General features: G+C 43.4%; 1 protein-coding gene across 1 annotated transcript in view; it reads right to left on the bottom strand.

Moving 5' to 3' along the window:
• The window catches only part of LOC112240034 (protocadherin Fat 3-like), a 316,631-nt gene that overhangs the window by 222,320 nt on the left and 79,246 nt on the right, over positions 1-15,065 (bottom strand). Inside the window, exon 18 of the mRNA XM_042311250.1 lies at positions 1,257-1,375. Coding sequence (XP_042167184.1) covers positions 1,257-1,375 — 119 coding nt within the window. The remainder of the gene's footprint in view (positions 1-1,256; positions 1,376-15,065) is intronic.

The raw sequence follows: 15,065 nt of genomic DNA on the forward strand, positions 1-15,065 counted from the left end.
CCAGGGTGTTGTCCCAGGGTGTTCTCCCAGGGTGTTCTCCCAGGGTGTTCTCTTAGGGTGTTCTCCCAGGGTGTTCTCCCAGGGTGTTCTCTCTTATGACTGGAAGTTCCTAGCAAGCTAGCCACCATTTTATCCAGTTAGCATGTGCCCTTGACTGCAGTATACACTCCGCATACGAAATGTTCTAAATTTATGAATGGACAATCTGACAACGCTCTGAATTTACGATCGGCACAGAGAGCCCTCTCAAACACAAGGGGGAAATTTACGAGCACATCCCCAAGAGTTAGAATCTCAGTCTGTTTTGCATCACAGGACTCAGTTTTCCCATTGAGCAAAACATCAAGAGAGTGTTAGCACGTAGTTTCTTCATGTAATATAGCAATTAGCTCAGGAAGAGATAGTCACTGATCTGTTGGTTCTTAATGTAATATAGCAATTAGCTCAGGAAGAGATAGTCACTGGTCTGTTGGTTCTTAATGTAGGTATTAACTGAGGAAGAGATAGTCACTGGTCTGTTGGTTCTTAATGTAGGTATTAACTGAGGAAGAGATGGTCACTGGTCTGTTGGTTCTTAATGTAGGTATTAACTGAGGAAGAGATGGTCACTGATCTGTTGGTTCCACATTGCTTGCTGTTCGGGGTTGTAGGCTGGGTGTCATTAAGCTCTTTGTTCTGGGGAGAATACAGATGGACCTGAAAACGTCTTGAAAGGCAGAGACACACACACACACACACACACACACTCAGAAACACACTGAAGGTGTCAACATGCTTCAAAGTCGGCTAGGTGACCCGAACAAGTGTGCTCGCATGAAAAGGAAGCCAGGTTACACTTCTTCAAAATAGTCAGAATGAAATCTGTTGTTAATTTTGACGTTTTTTTTGTTGCCCGAGGAGTTCTTAGTCGTGCTATTTTACATAAAGACTATTGGTGCAGAATTCCTCAATGACAAAATGTGCATGAAAACGAGTCGTCTCTCTTGTTGAATGACAACAAAGACTTTATTTAAGAATCCCTACAGTTGACCAATCACGGACGAAGGGGCGTAGACTTCAGCTAACCGAACTTCGGCTGACCTCGTGGAAATGTTTTGTTTTGCCTCGAACAGCTGGGGAAGAAAAACAACTTACCCGGAGTCTAAAACCAACGAAAACGGCACATGTTGTCATAATATATGCACAAGGTCTTCTGAACTGTAGAGGACACTGGGAAGCATGAGGACACCTTCACACACACTAGTGTTGTCACACACCTGGATGAAGACCTCAATGGAGGCGGAGAGGGGCGTGACCCCGCGGGTGGTGGCGTGGACCGTCAACCAATAGGACGATTTGGTTTCACAGTCCAGAATACCTGTAGTGTAGATCAAACCTGAAAAGACGAGAGGAGGAGAGGAGTAGGGAGGAGGATGGAGGAGAGGAGGAGGGAGGAGAGGAGAGGAGGAGGAGGGTAGGAGGGAGGAGAAAAGTAGAGAGGAGGAGGAGGGAGAGGAGAGGAGAGGAGGAGGAGGGGGAGGAGAGGAGGAGGAGGAGGAGAGGAGAGGATGAGGAGGGTAGGAGAGGAAGAGGAGGGTAGGAGAGGAGGAGGAGAGGAGGAGGGTAGGAGAGGAAGAGGAGGGTAGGAGAGGGAGGAGAGGGGGAGGGATGAGAGTAGAGGAGGAGGGAGGAGAAAAGTAGGGAGGGGGAGGAGAGGAGGAGGAGAGGAAGGTAGGAGAGGAAGAGGAGGGTAGGAGAGGGGAGGAGATGGGGAGGAGAGGAGGAGGAGGGTAGGAGAGGAAGAGGAGGGTAGGAGAGGAGGGGGAGTACAGTACGGGAAAAGAAGAGGAGGAGGGTAGGAGAGGAAGAGGAGGGTAGGAGAGGAAGAGGAGGGTAGGAGAGGAAGAGGAGGGTAGGAGAGGAGGAGGGGTAGGAGAGGAGGAGGAGGGGGAGGAGAGGAGAGGAGGAGGAGGGGGGGAGGAGAGGAGGAGGAGGGGGAAGGAAATGAGGAGAGGAGGAGGGAGGAGAGGAGGAGGAGGAGGAGGGGGAGGAGAGGAGAGGAGGAGGAGGGGGAGGAGAGGAGGAGGAGGGGGAAGGAAATGAGGAGAGGAGGAGGGAGGAGAGGAGGAGGAGGGGGAGGAGGAGAGTGGAAAAAGACAAGATACTGTCTGTGACCTCAGAGTGCTGATCTAGGATCCGTTTAGATCACAATCAATAAGACAAAACATCGACAAGAGGAGTTGATCCTAGATCTGTTCCTACTCTGAGATGCTTTGTGAACACAGGTGTCTGTTCTTTATGCAATAATAAATGAATCTCATATCTACACTCAGTCTGTAGCAACAACTAGTGCTCTGCTCTGTTGGAAGTGCATCCTGCCAGTTAGCGGCAGTTGAAGTTGGTACACATTGTCCAGGTTCCACAACGAAACAACAATACGGAATAATACAACATAGCAATAACAACACAAAGAATATAATAAACATTTATATCATACAGGACCATTTATAGTGTGTGTGTGTGTGTGTGTGTGTGTGTGTGTGTGTGTGTGTGTGTGTGTGTGTGTGTGTGTGTGTGTGTGTGTGTGTGTGTGTGTGTCTATGTCTGTCTGTCTGTCTGTCTGTCTGTCTGTCTGTCTGTCTGTCTGTCTGTCTGTCTGTCTGTCTGTCTGTCTGTCTGTCTGTCTGTGTGTGTGTGTGTGTGTCTGTGTGTGTGTTAGCCACTAGCAGTGTTAGAAGTGACTCAGCATTTTCCAAGGACAAATGTCATTGTGATGGTTATCCCACATCTATGCACAGCTCTACCATCGTACCTTAATCAACTAAGGTAATAATAACTAATAACTAATAACTGAATACTGCTCTACTATCGTACCTTAATCAACTAAGGTAATAATAACTAATAACTAATAACTGAATACTGCCCTACTATCGTACCTTAATCAATGCTGACTAAACTGATACACTGTTCTCTTTCTCTCTCTGTCTCTCTGTCTGGTGTGGATTTTCTCACAGGCTGGTGTGAATTTGATGGCCTGCAGGAAACTAAATAGCTGACAGTTAAGGACAGTCTGGTGTCAGGGCTCAGAAAATGTTAGGTCCTATAGCTTTGACACTGATGCACACTGACTCACACACTCAACCACAACAAGTGTTAGGGTGTAGGAGCATCACAAATGGAGAGAGAGAGAGAGAGAGAGAGAGAGAGAGAGAGAGAGAGAGAGAGAGATAGAGAGAGAGAGAGAGAGAGAGAGAGAGAGAGAGAGAGAGAGAGAGAGAGAGAGAGAGAGAGATACAGAGAGAGAGAGAGAGATACAGAGAGAGAGAGAGAGAGAGAGAGAGAGAGAGATACATGGAGAGAGAGAGAGAGAGAGAGAGAGACAGAGACATGCCATCAAAAGGAACATAAATTTCAACATGCCAATTAGGATTTGGCTAAAAATACTTGAATCAGCCATAGAGCCCATTGCCCTTTATGGTTGTGAGGTCTGGGGTCCGCTCACCAACCAAGACTTCACAAAATGGGACAAACACCAAATTGAGTCTCTGCACGCAGAATTCTGCAAAAATATTCTCAGTGTACAACGTAGAACACCAAATAATGCATGCAGAGCAGAATTAGGCCGATACCCACTAATTATCAAAATCCAGAAAAGAGCCGTTAAATTCTATAACCACCTAAAAGGAAGCTATTCCCAAACCTTCCACAACAAAGCCATCACCTACAGAGAGATGAACCTGGAGAAGAGTCCCCTAAGCAAGCTGGTCCTGGGGCTCTGTTCACAAACACAGCCCCCCAGAGCCCCAGGACAACAGCACAATTAGACCCAACCAAATCATGAGAAAACAAAAAGATAATTACTTGACACATTGGAAAGAATTAACAAAAAAACAGAGCAAACTAGAATGCTATTTGGCCCTACACAGAGAGTACACAGCGGCAGAATACCTGACCACTGTGACTGACCCAAAATTAAGGAAAGCTTTGACTATGTACAGACTCAGCGAGCATAGCCTTGCTATTGAGAAAGGCCGCCGTAGGCAGACATGGCTCTCAAGAGAAGACAGGCTATGTGCTCACTGCCCACAAAATGAGGTGGAAACTGAGCTGCACTTCCTAACCTCCTGCCCAATGTATGACCATATTAGAGAGACATATTTCCCTCAGATTACACAGGTCCACAAAGAATTCGAAAACAAACCCAATTTTGATAAACTCCCACAGTGTGCCATCCACAGTGTGCCATCACAGCAGCAAGATTTGTGACCTGTTGCCACGAGAAAAGGGCAACCAGTGAAGAACAAACACCATTGTAAATACAATCTTATTTATGCTTATTTATTTTATCTTGTGTCCTTTAACCATTTGTACATTGTTAAAACACTGTATATATATATATATAATATGACATTTGTAAATGTCTTTATTGTTTTGAAACTTCTGTATGTGTAATGTTTACTGTTAATTTTTATTGTTTATTTCACTTTATATATTATCTACCTCACTTGTTTTGGCAATGTTAACACATGTTTCCCATGCCAATAAAGCCCTTGAATTGAATTGACAGAGACAAAGAGAGAGAGAGAGAGACAGAGAGAGAGAGAGAGAGGGAGACAGAGACAGAGAGAGAGAGAGAGAGAGACAGAGAGAGACAGGGAGACAGAGACAGAGACAGAGAGAGAGAGAGAGAGAGAGAGAGAGAGAGAGGGAGAGAGAGAGAGAAAGTGTGTGTGTCACCATGCTTTGGCGTCCTTGACCTTCCTTTTCAAAACAAATCTATTCTACATCACACACACAGAGAGAGAGAGAGAGAGACACATTGGTTGTGAAAGCACTTTGTAAGTGACAGGCTCATTTCTGCTACTTCAACACACTAGACAGTCTGTCTGTCCCCCATCACAAATAACAGCATCTTAAGGCTAACCATAGGATCCTAACGATGAACCCAAGAAGCAGTCAGGCGTCTTCGTCTTCGTCTTCTTGTCCCGTGTATATGTACCGTACGTCCCTCTAAGGCCCTTCTAGCCCGCTAGCTGTCTGAATCGCAGTGTCTCCAGCTCGCCTAGCTACCCACTGGTCCCTATGATCACTCGGCTATGCCTAGGTTTCCCTCCACTGTATTCACATCCTACCATACCTTTGACTGTACATTATGCCTTGAATCTATTCTATCGCGCCCAGAAACCTGCTACTTTTACTCTCTGTTCGTACTAGACGACCAGTTCTGATAGCCTTTAGCCGTACCCTTATCCTACCCCTCCTCTGTTCCTCTGGTGAGAGAGGTTAACCCCTGCAGTGCTTTGCTCCACTCCCATTCTCCAGGTGCTCTCATTTGTTGACTTCTGTAACTGTAAAAGCCTTAGTTTCATGTATGTTCACACTAGAAGCCGACTCCCTAAGTTTGTTTTACTCACTGCTTTAGCACACTGTGCCAACCCTGATGTCCTAGCCGTGTCTGAATCCTGGCTTAGGAAGACCACCAAAAACCTAAAAAATTCCCAAAATTTCCATCCCTAACTACAACATGCAGAGTTGCAATCTACTGCAGAGATAGCCTGTAGAGTTCTGTCTTACTATCCAGGTCTGTGCCCAAACAATTTGAGCTTCTACTTTTAAAAATCCACCTTTCCAGAAACAAGTCTCTCACCGTTGCCGCTTGCTATAGACCACCTTCTGCTCCCAGCTGAACTGATTTCCCCCCATCTATCTTCAGAGCTCGTGCTGTTAGGTGACCTAAACCGGGACATGCTTAACACCCCGGCCATCCTACAATCCAAGCTTAATGCCCTCAATCTCACACAAATTATCAATGAACCTACCAGGTACAACCCCAAATCCGTAAACATAGGCACCCCCATAGATATCATCCTAACCAACCTGCCCTCCAAATACATCTCTGCTGTCTTCAACCAGGATCTCAGTGATCACTACCTCATTACGCTTGGTTCCGTAATGGGTCTGCGGTCAAACGACCACCCCTGATCACTGTCAAACGCTCCCTAAAACACTTCTGCGAGCAGGTCTTTCTAATCTACCTGGCCGGGGTATCCTGGAAGGATATTGATCTCATTCCATCAGTAGAAGATGTATGGTTATTCTTTAAAAGTGCCTTCCTCATCATCTTAAATAAGCATGCTCCAATGGAGAACCAGGAACAGATATAGGCCTTGGTTCACTCCAGACCTGACTGCCCTTAACCAACACAAAAAACATCCTGTGGCGTACTGCATTAGCATCAAATAGCTCCCGCGATATGCAACTTTTCAGGGAAGTTAGGAACCAATATACACAGGCAGTTAGGAAAGCAAAGGCTAGCTTTTTCAAACAGAAATTTGCATCCTGAAGCACAAACTCCAAAAGTTCTGGGACACTGTAAAGTCCATGGAGAATAAGAGCCCCTCCTCCCATCTGCCTACTGCACTGAGGCTAGGAAACACTGTCACCACCGATAAATCCATGATAATTGAGAATTTCAATAAGAATTTTTCTACGGCTGGCCAGGCTTTCCACCTGGCCACCCCTACCCCGGTCAACAGCCCTGCACCCCCACAGCAACTTGCCCATGCCTCCCCCATTTCTCCTTCATCCAAATCCAGATAGCTGATGTTCTGAAAGAGCTGCAAAATCTGGACCCCTACAAATCAGTAGTGCTAGACAATCTGGACCCTCTCTTTCTAAAATTATCAGCCGAAATTGTTGTAACCCCTATTACTAGCCTGTTCAACCTCTATTCCGTATCGTTTGAGATTCCCAAAAATTGGAAAGCACCGCGGTCATCCCCCTCTTTTAACTTCTTTGGCATTTTCACTTTTGGATGAATAGCGTGCCCAGAGTAAACTGCCTCCTACTCAGTCCCAGATGCTAATATCTGCATATTATTATTAGTATTGGATCTCATTTTTTTTATGTTTGTAGTTTTCCATTGACTGCCATAACAGATTCCATTGACTTAGGAATCAAATTGCACTTCCTATGGCTTCCACTAGATGTCAACAGTCTTTAAAAATTGTTTCAGGCTTGTATTCTGAAAAATTGAAAAATTATTGATTATTATGATTAAAAACAACCTGAGGATTGATTATAAACATTGTTTGACATGTTTCTACGAACTTTACTGATACTTTTCAGATTTTTCGTCTGCCTGTTTTGACTGCCTTTGAGCCTGTTTTTGGATATAAAGAGGGACTTTAACGAACAAAACAAACATTTATTGAGTAAAGTGCAACCATATGAAGATATTCAAAGGTAAGTGATTAATTTTATCGCTATTTCTGACTTGTGTAACTCCTCTACTTGGCTGGTAACTGTTTGTAATGATTTGTCTGCTGGGCGCTGTTCTCAGATAATAATAATAATAATAATCGCTATGGTATGCTTTCGCCGTAAAGCCTTTTTGAAATCTGACAGCTTGGTTGGATTAACAAGAAGTTCATCTTTAAACCGGTAACACTTGTATGTTTTATGAATTTATATAATGAGTATTTCTGTTTTTGAATTTGGCGCTCTGCAATTTCACTGGATGTTGGCCTGGTGGGAAGCCACCGTCCCACACCCCCTAACGAGCTTCAATGCCATACAACTCTCCTTCTGTGGCCTCCAACAGCTCTTAAATGCAAGTAAAACTAAATGCATGCTCTTCAACCGATTGCTACCAGCACCTGCCTGCCCGCCCAGCATCACTACTCTGGACGGTTCTGACCTAGAATATGTGGACATCTACAAATACCTAGGTGTCTAGTTAGACTGTAAACTTTCCTTCCAGATTCACATTAAGCATCTCCAATCCAAAATTAAATCTAGAATCGGCTTCCTATTTCGCAACAAAGCTTCCTTCGCTCATGCTGCCAAACATACCCTCGTAAAACTGACTATCCTACCGCTCCTTGACTTCGGCGATGTCATTTACAAAATAGCCTCCAACACTCTACTCAGCAAATCAGATGCAGTCAATCACAGTGCCATCCGTTTTGTCACCAAAGCGTTGGCTGGCCCTCGCTTCACACTCGTCGCCACACCCAGGTCATCTACAAGTCTCTGCTAGGTAAAGCCCCGCCTTATCTAAAAAGTCCATCCAATCTACCTCATCCCCATACTGTTTTTTTTTCTCCATTGCATCTCTACTTGCACATTCATCTTCTGCACATCTCCGGTGTTTAATTGCTAAATTGTCATTATTTCGCCACTATGACCTATTTATTGCCTTTCCTCCCTTATTAACTTATCTCATTTGCACATTCTGCATATAGACTTTTGTTCTATTGTGTTATTGACTGTACATTTGTTTATTCCATGTGTAACTCTGTGTTGTTGTTTGTGCCTCACTGCTTTGCTTTATCTTTGACAGGTCTCAGTTGTAAATGAGAACTTGTTCTCAACTGGTTTACCTGTTTAAATAAAGGTGAAATAAAAAATAAAATATGAACCGGTCAAAATTCGATTTAAGATTTAAGTTTATTAGTCACAGGGTCTCAGATGTAATTTCAGGGTACAGTGAAATGCTTAATCTCCAACAGTGCAGGTCAAAAAGACAAGTGACTGAATCAGTAATAGAAAACAAAACAAATAAAAATATATAGTTAACAGAGATGTGTGTGAAAGTGAACAGGTAGAGTCAGAAGGTTTAGAACACGTACTCTTTCCAGGATTTTTTTAATTTTTAATTTTCACTATTTTCTACATTGTCGAATAGTGAAGACATCAAAACTATGAAATAACACATATGGAATGAGGGTTTCTTTCCAGAGAGACATCAGGGATTGTAACATACTCTGTTTCACGTAAACATGGCTGTCTAAGGAGTCCTGTCAGTTGGATTCTCAATTCATTGTGCAGACAGGTATAAATATGTAAATATGTCTCCGGGAAAACGAAAGGCGGAGGTGTATGTTTCATGATTAACTACTCATGGTGTGATTGTGATAACATACAGGAACTCTAATCCTTTTGTTCACCCGACTACCTCACAATCAAATGCAGACCATATTACCTCCCAAGAGAATTCTCTTCAGTTATAGTCACAGCTGTGTATATCCCCAGTCAAGTTGATGCCCTCAAAGGAAGTCATTGGACTTTATGCAAACTGGAAAACACACATCCTGAGGCCGCATTTATTGTAGCAATTTAACAAAGCAAAAATTTGAGGAATTTAACAAAGCATATTTGAGGAAAAGGCTGCCATAGTTCTATCAACACATTGCCTGTAGTACTCGCACTGCTAAAACTCTCGACCGGGAGAAGTTGGAGTAGCAAGTAACTTCAAGATTGTTTTGAACATGATGTTCTACCCGCTATGACTATTACTAAAACTACACTAACCAGAAATCATGGACAGATGGCAGCATTCGCACAAAACTGAAAGTGCGAACCACCGCATTTAACCATGGAAAGATGACTGGGAATATGGCTGAATATAAACAGAGTAGTTATTCCCTCCGTAAGGCAATCAAACAGACAAAACGTCAGTATAGAGACAAAGTGGAGTTTTAATTCAACGGCTCAGACACGAGACGTATGTGGCAGGATCTATAGACAACCAGGGACTACAAAACGAAAACCAGCCACGTTGAGGACACCGACATCTTTCTTCCGGACAAGCTAAACACCTTCTTCACCCACTTTAAGGATAACGCAGTGCCACTGACGCGGCCCGCGTACCATGTAATAACATGGCTATATACAGGAAGTACCAGGTAATAGCATGGCTATATACAGGAAGTACCAGGTAATAACATGGCTATATACAGGAAGTACCAGGTAATAACATGGCTATATACAGGGAGTACCAGGTAATAACATGATTATATACAGGGAGTACAGGGTAATAACATGGTTATATACAGGGAGTACCAGGTAATAACATGGTTATATACAGGGAGTACAGGGTAATAACATGGTTATATACAGGGAGTACCAGGTAATAACACGGTTATATACAGGGAGGTAATAACATGGTTATATACAAGGAGTACCAGGTAATAACATGGTTATATACAGGGAGTAGCAGGTAATAACACGGTTATATACAGGGAGGTAATAACATGGTTATATACAGGGAGTACCAGGTATATAAGGGAGGTAATAACATGGTTATATACAGGAGGTAATAACATGGCTATATACAGGAGGTAATAACATGGTTATATACAGGGGAGTACCAGGTAATAACATGGCTATATACAGGGAGTACAGGGTAATAACATGGTTATATACAGGGAGTACCAGGTAATAACATGGTTATATACAGGGAGTACAGGGTAATAACATGGTTATATACAGGGAGTACCAGGTAATAACACGGTTATATACAGGGAGGTAATAACATGGTTATATACAAGGAGTACCAGGTAATAACATGGCTATATACAAGGAGTACCAGGTAATAACACAGTTATATACAGGGAGGTAATAACATGGTTATATACAGGGAGGTAATAACATGGCTATATACAGGGAGGTAATCACATGGTTATATACAGGGAGTAGCAGGTAATAACACGGTTATATACAGGGAGGTAATAACATGGTTATATACAGGGAGTACCAGGTAATAACATGGCTATATACAGGGAGGTAATAACATGGTTATATACAGGGAGTACCAGGTAATAACATGGCTATATACAGGGAGTACCAGGTAATAACATGGTTATATACAGGGAGTACCAGGTAATAACATGGTTATATACAGGGAGTACCAGGTAATAACATGGTTATATACAGGGAGGTAATAACATGGCCATATACAGGAAGTACCAGGCAATAACATGGCTATATACAGGAAGTACCAGGTAATAACATAAAATAAATAAAAATGTATAACTCAGAGAGAGAAACAGACCTTATAATGCGTCCCAAAGGGTACCCTATTCCCTATATAGTGCACTACTTTAGACCAGAGCCCTATAGAACCCTGTTCCCTATATAGTGCACTACTTTAGATCAGATCCCTATGGTACCCTATTCCCTATATAGTGCACTACTTTAGATCAGATCCCTATGGCACCCTATTCCCTATATAGTGCACTACTTTAGACCAGATCCCTATGGCATCCTATTCCCTATATAGTGCACTACTTTAGACCAGAGCCCTATGGCATCCTATTCCCTATATAGTGCACTACTTTAGACCAGAGCCCTATGACACTCTATTCCGTATGTAGTGCAAACATTTTTGTCACAAGTATATCACTACATAGGGAAATAGGATGCCATTTAGGACAAAGTCCTTGAGTTCCGCAGTAATTCAGATTTTCATTTCTCATACCATCAATCACTATCACTGATTGGCTAGAATCCACACACCTGGTTAAACCAGTCTCTGTGTGTGTGTGTGTACCACCGCAGAAAAAACCAACACACACACACACACACACACACACACATCACAGAGTGTAGTAGAAGAGAACTAGCTTCTGACAAGCAGAATGACAAATCGCTCTGATAACTTTCCCAACGTTACGACAAGAATACCAATAAGTTAAGTCTGTAGAAACACAGTCAGAGTGGAGCACGACTCCACATTGAAGCAGCTACGTCTATAGAAACACAGTCAGAGTGGAGCACGACTCCACATTGAAGCAGCTACGTCTATAGAAACACAGTCAGAGTGGAGCACGACTCCACATTGAAGCAGCTACGTCTGTAGAAACACAGTCAGAGTGGAGCACGACTCCACATTGAAGCAGCTACGTCTATAGAAACACAGTCAGAGTGGAGCACGACTCCACATTGAAGCAGCTACGTCTATAGAAACACAGTCAGAGTGGAGCACGACTCCACATTGAAGCAGCTACGTCTGTAGAAACACAGTCAGAGTGGAGCACGACTCCACATTGAAGCAGCTACGTCTATAGAAACACAGTCAGAGTGGAGCACGACTCCACATTGAAGCAGCTACGTCTGTAGAAACACAGTCAGAGTGGAGCACGACTCCACATTGAAGCAGCTACGTCTGTAGAAACACAGTCAGAGTGGAGCACGACTCCACATTGAAGCAGCTACGTCTGTAGAAACACAGTCAGAGTGGAGCACGACTCCACATTGAAGCAGCTACGTCTGTAGAAACACAGTCAGAGTGGAGCACGACTCCACATTGAAGCAGCTACGTCTGTAGAAACACAGTAGAAACACAGAAGCAGCTCGTCTGTAGAAACACAGTCAGGAGCACGACTCCACATTGAAGCAGCTACGTCTATAGAAACACAGTCAGAGTGGAGCACGACTCCACATTGAAGCAGCTACGTCTGTAGAAACACAGTCAGAGTGAAGCAGCACGAGAAACTCAGAGTGGAGCACATTGAAGCAGCTACGTCTATAGAAACACAGTCAGAGTGGAGCACGACTCCACATTGAAGCAGCTACGTCTGTAGAAACACAGTCAGAGTGGAGCACGACTCCACATTGAAGCAGCTACGTCTATAGAAACACAGTCAGAGTGGAGCATTTTTATTTTTTATTGGAACTTTATTTAACAAGTCAGTTAAGAACACATTACTTTTTACAATTACAATACAGCCTACCAAAAGGCAAAAGGCCTCCTGCGGGGACAGGGGCCTGGGATTAAAAATTAAAAATAAATCACACAAAGCAGCCATAACTGTCAGAGTGTCCATGATGAGTCTTTGAATGAAGAGATTGAGATAAAGCTGTCCAGTTTGTTCCAGTCGCTAGCTGCAGCGAACTGAAAAAAGGAGCGACCCAGGGATGTGTGTGCTTTGGGGACCTTTAACAGAATGTGACTGGCAGAACGGGTGTTTGTATGTGGAAGATGAGGGCTGCAGTAGATATCTCAGATAAAGGGGAGCGAGGCCTAAGAGGGTTTTATAAATAAGCATCAACCAGTGGGTCTTGCAACGGGTATACAGAAATGACCAGTTTACAGAGGAGTATAGAGTGCAGTGATGTGTCCTATAAGGAGCATTGGTGGCAAATCTGATGGTCGAATGGTAATGAACATCTAGCCGCTCGAGAGCCCCCTTACCTGCCGATCTATAAATTACATCTCGGTAATCTAGCATGGGTAGGATGGTCATCTGAATCGGTGTTAGTTTGGCAGATTATCATAGAGGAAACCATGTCTAGATTTATCTTTAGCCTGCAGCTTTGATATGTGCTGAGAGAAGGACAGTGTAGCGTCTAGCCATACTCCCAAGTACTTGTATTAGGTGACTACCTCAAGCTCTAAAACCTCAGAGGTAGAAATCACACCTGTGGGAAGAAGGGCATTCTTCTTACCAAACCACATGACCTTTGTTTTGGAGGTGTTCAGAACAGGGTTAAGGGCAGAGAAAGCTTGTTGGACACTAAGAAAGATTTGTTGTAGAGTGTTTAACACAAAATCTGGGGAGGGGCCAGCTGAGTATAAGACTGTATCACCTGCATATAAATGGATTAGAGAGCTTCCTACTGCCTGAGCTATGTTGTTGATGTAAATTGAGAAGAGCGTGGGGCCTAGGATCAAGCCTTGGGGTACTCCCTTGACAGGTAGTGGCTGAGACAGCAGATTTTTGGACTTTATACACCGCACTCTTTGAGAGAGGTAGTTAGCAAACCAGGCCACAGACCCCTCAGAGAAATCAATACTCCTTAGCCGGCCCACAAGAATGGAATGGTCTACTGTATCAAAAGCTTTGGCCAAGTCAATAAAAATAGCAGCAAAACATTGCTTAGAATCAAGGGCAACGGTGACGTCATTGAGGACCTTTAAGGTTGCAGTGACACATCCATAACCTGAGCGGAAACCAGATTGCTTACCAGAGAGAATACTACAGACATCAAGAAAGCTAGTCAGTTGATTACTGACATGTTTTTCCAAGACTTTTGATAAACAGGGTAAAATAGAAATAGGCCTATAACAGTTATGATCAGCTTGATCTCCCCCTTTAAATAATGGACGAACCGTGGCTGCCTTCCAAGCAATGGGAACCTCCCCAGAGAGGAGAGACAGGTTAAAAAGGTCAGAGACAGGCTTGGTGATGATAGGGGCAGCAACCTTAAAGAAGAAAGGGTCTAAACCATCTGACCCATGACTCTGCAGCGAAGCAGCTAAGCCTTGTAGAAACCTGACTGCCCCTATGATCGCACCCCCCTAGGGGGACAGGGTGCTCTCGACCATAGCTGTGTTCAAATACTCACTATTTGTGACGTATATATTATGCATATTGGTCAAAGTATTTATAGAGTTAGTATGACAAAGGTTCCGAGACGTCGTACTACGTTTGCCAATATACGAAGTATACAAGCAGTGGACACTATTTCCGTGCTTTTAGGGCCCACAATGCAATTCTTCAGAAAATGGTCGTGGCTTCACAACGTTTTCAGATTTGAAGAAAATACCAGAAAATATGTAGCCGAAGTCAGAATGATAGCCGATACAAATTAATTGCTTTAACTAATTATGACAAATGTTAAGAAAATGTTGAGAAAATGTAATAAAGTAATGACTTTTAAAATAAGTTACGATGCACGTTATGCTTGAGAAAGGGCGGCAGGTATCCTCGTGGTTAGAGCATTAGACTAATAACCGAATGGTTGCAAGATCGAGTCCCCGAGCTGACAAGGTAAAAATCTGTCGTTCTGCCCCTGAACAGGCAGTTAACCCACTGTTCCTAGGCCGTCATTGGAAATAATAATTTGTTCTTAACTGACTTGCCTAGTAAAATAAAGGTTTAAAAAAAGAAAAAAAAGGAATATTGGCTGACAATTAGTTAGTTACGCTATCCTTACAAACCGCAGAGCATCTCATTACAGCTGTACTGGTATGTTAGCTAGCTACGCTATCCTTACAAACCGCAGAGCATCTCATTACAGCTGTACTGGTATGTTAGCTAGCTACGCTATCCTTACAAACCGCAGAGCATCTCATTACAGCTGTACTGGTATGTTAGCTAGCTACGCTATCCTTACAAACCGCAGAGCATCTCATTACAGCTGTACTGGTATGTTAGCTAGCTACGCTATCCTTACAAACCGCAGAGCATCTCATTACAGCTGTACTGGTATGTTAGCTAGCTACGCTATCCTTACAAACCGCAGAGCATCTCATTACAGCTGTACTGGTATGTTAGCTAGCTACGCTATCCTTACAA

Source organism: Oncorhynchus tshawytscha, linkage group LG33 (genome assembly GCF_018296145.1).
Source record: "Oncorhynchus tshawytscha isolate Ot180627B linkage group LG33, Otsh_v2.0, whole genome shotgun sequence".
NCBI classification, from domain to species: Eukaryota; Metazoa; Chordata; class Actinopteri; order Salmoniformes; family Salmonidae; genus Oncorhynchus; species Oncorhynchus tshawytscha.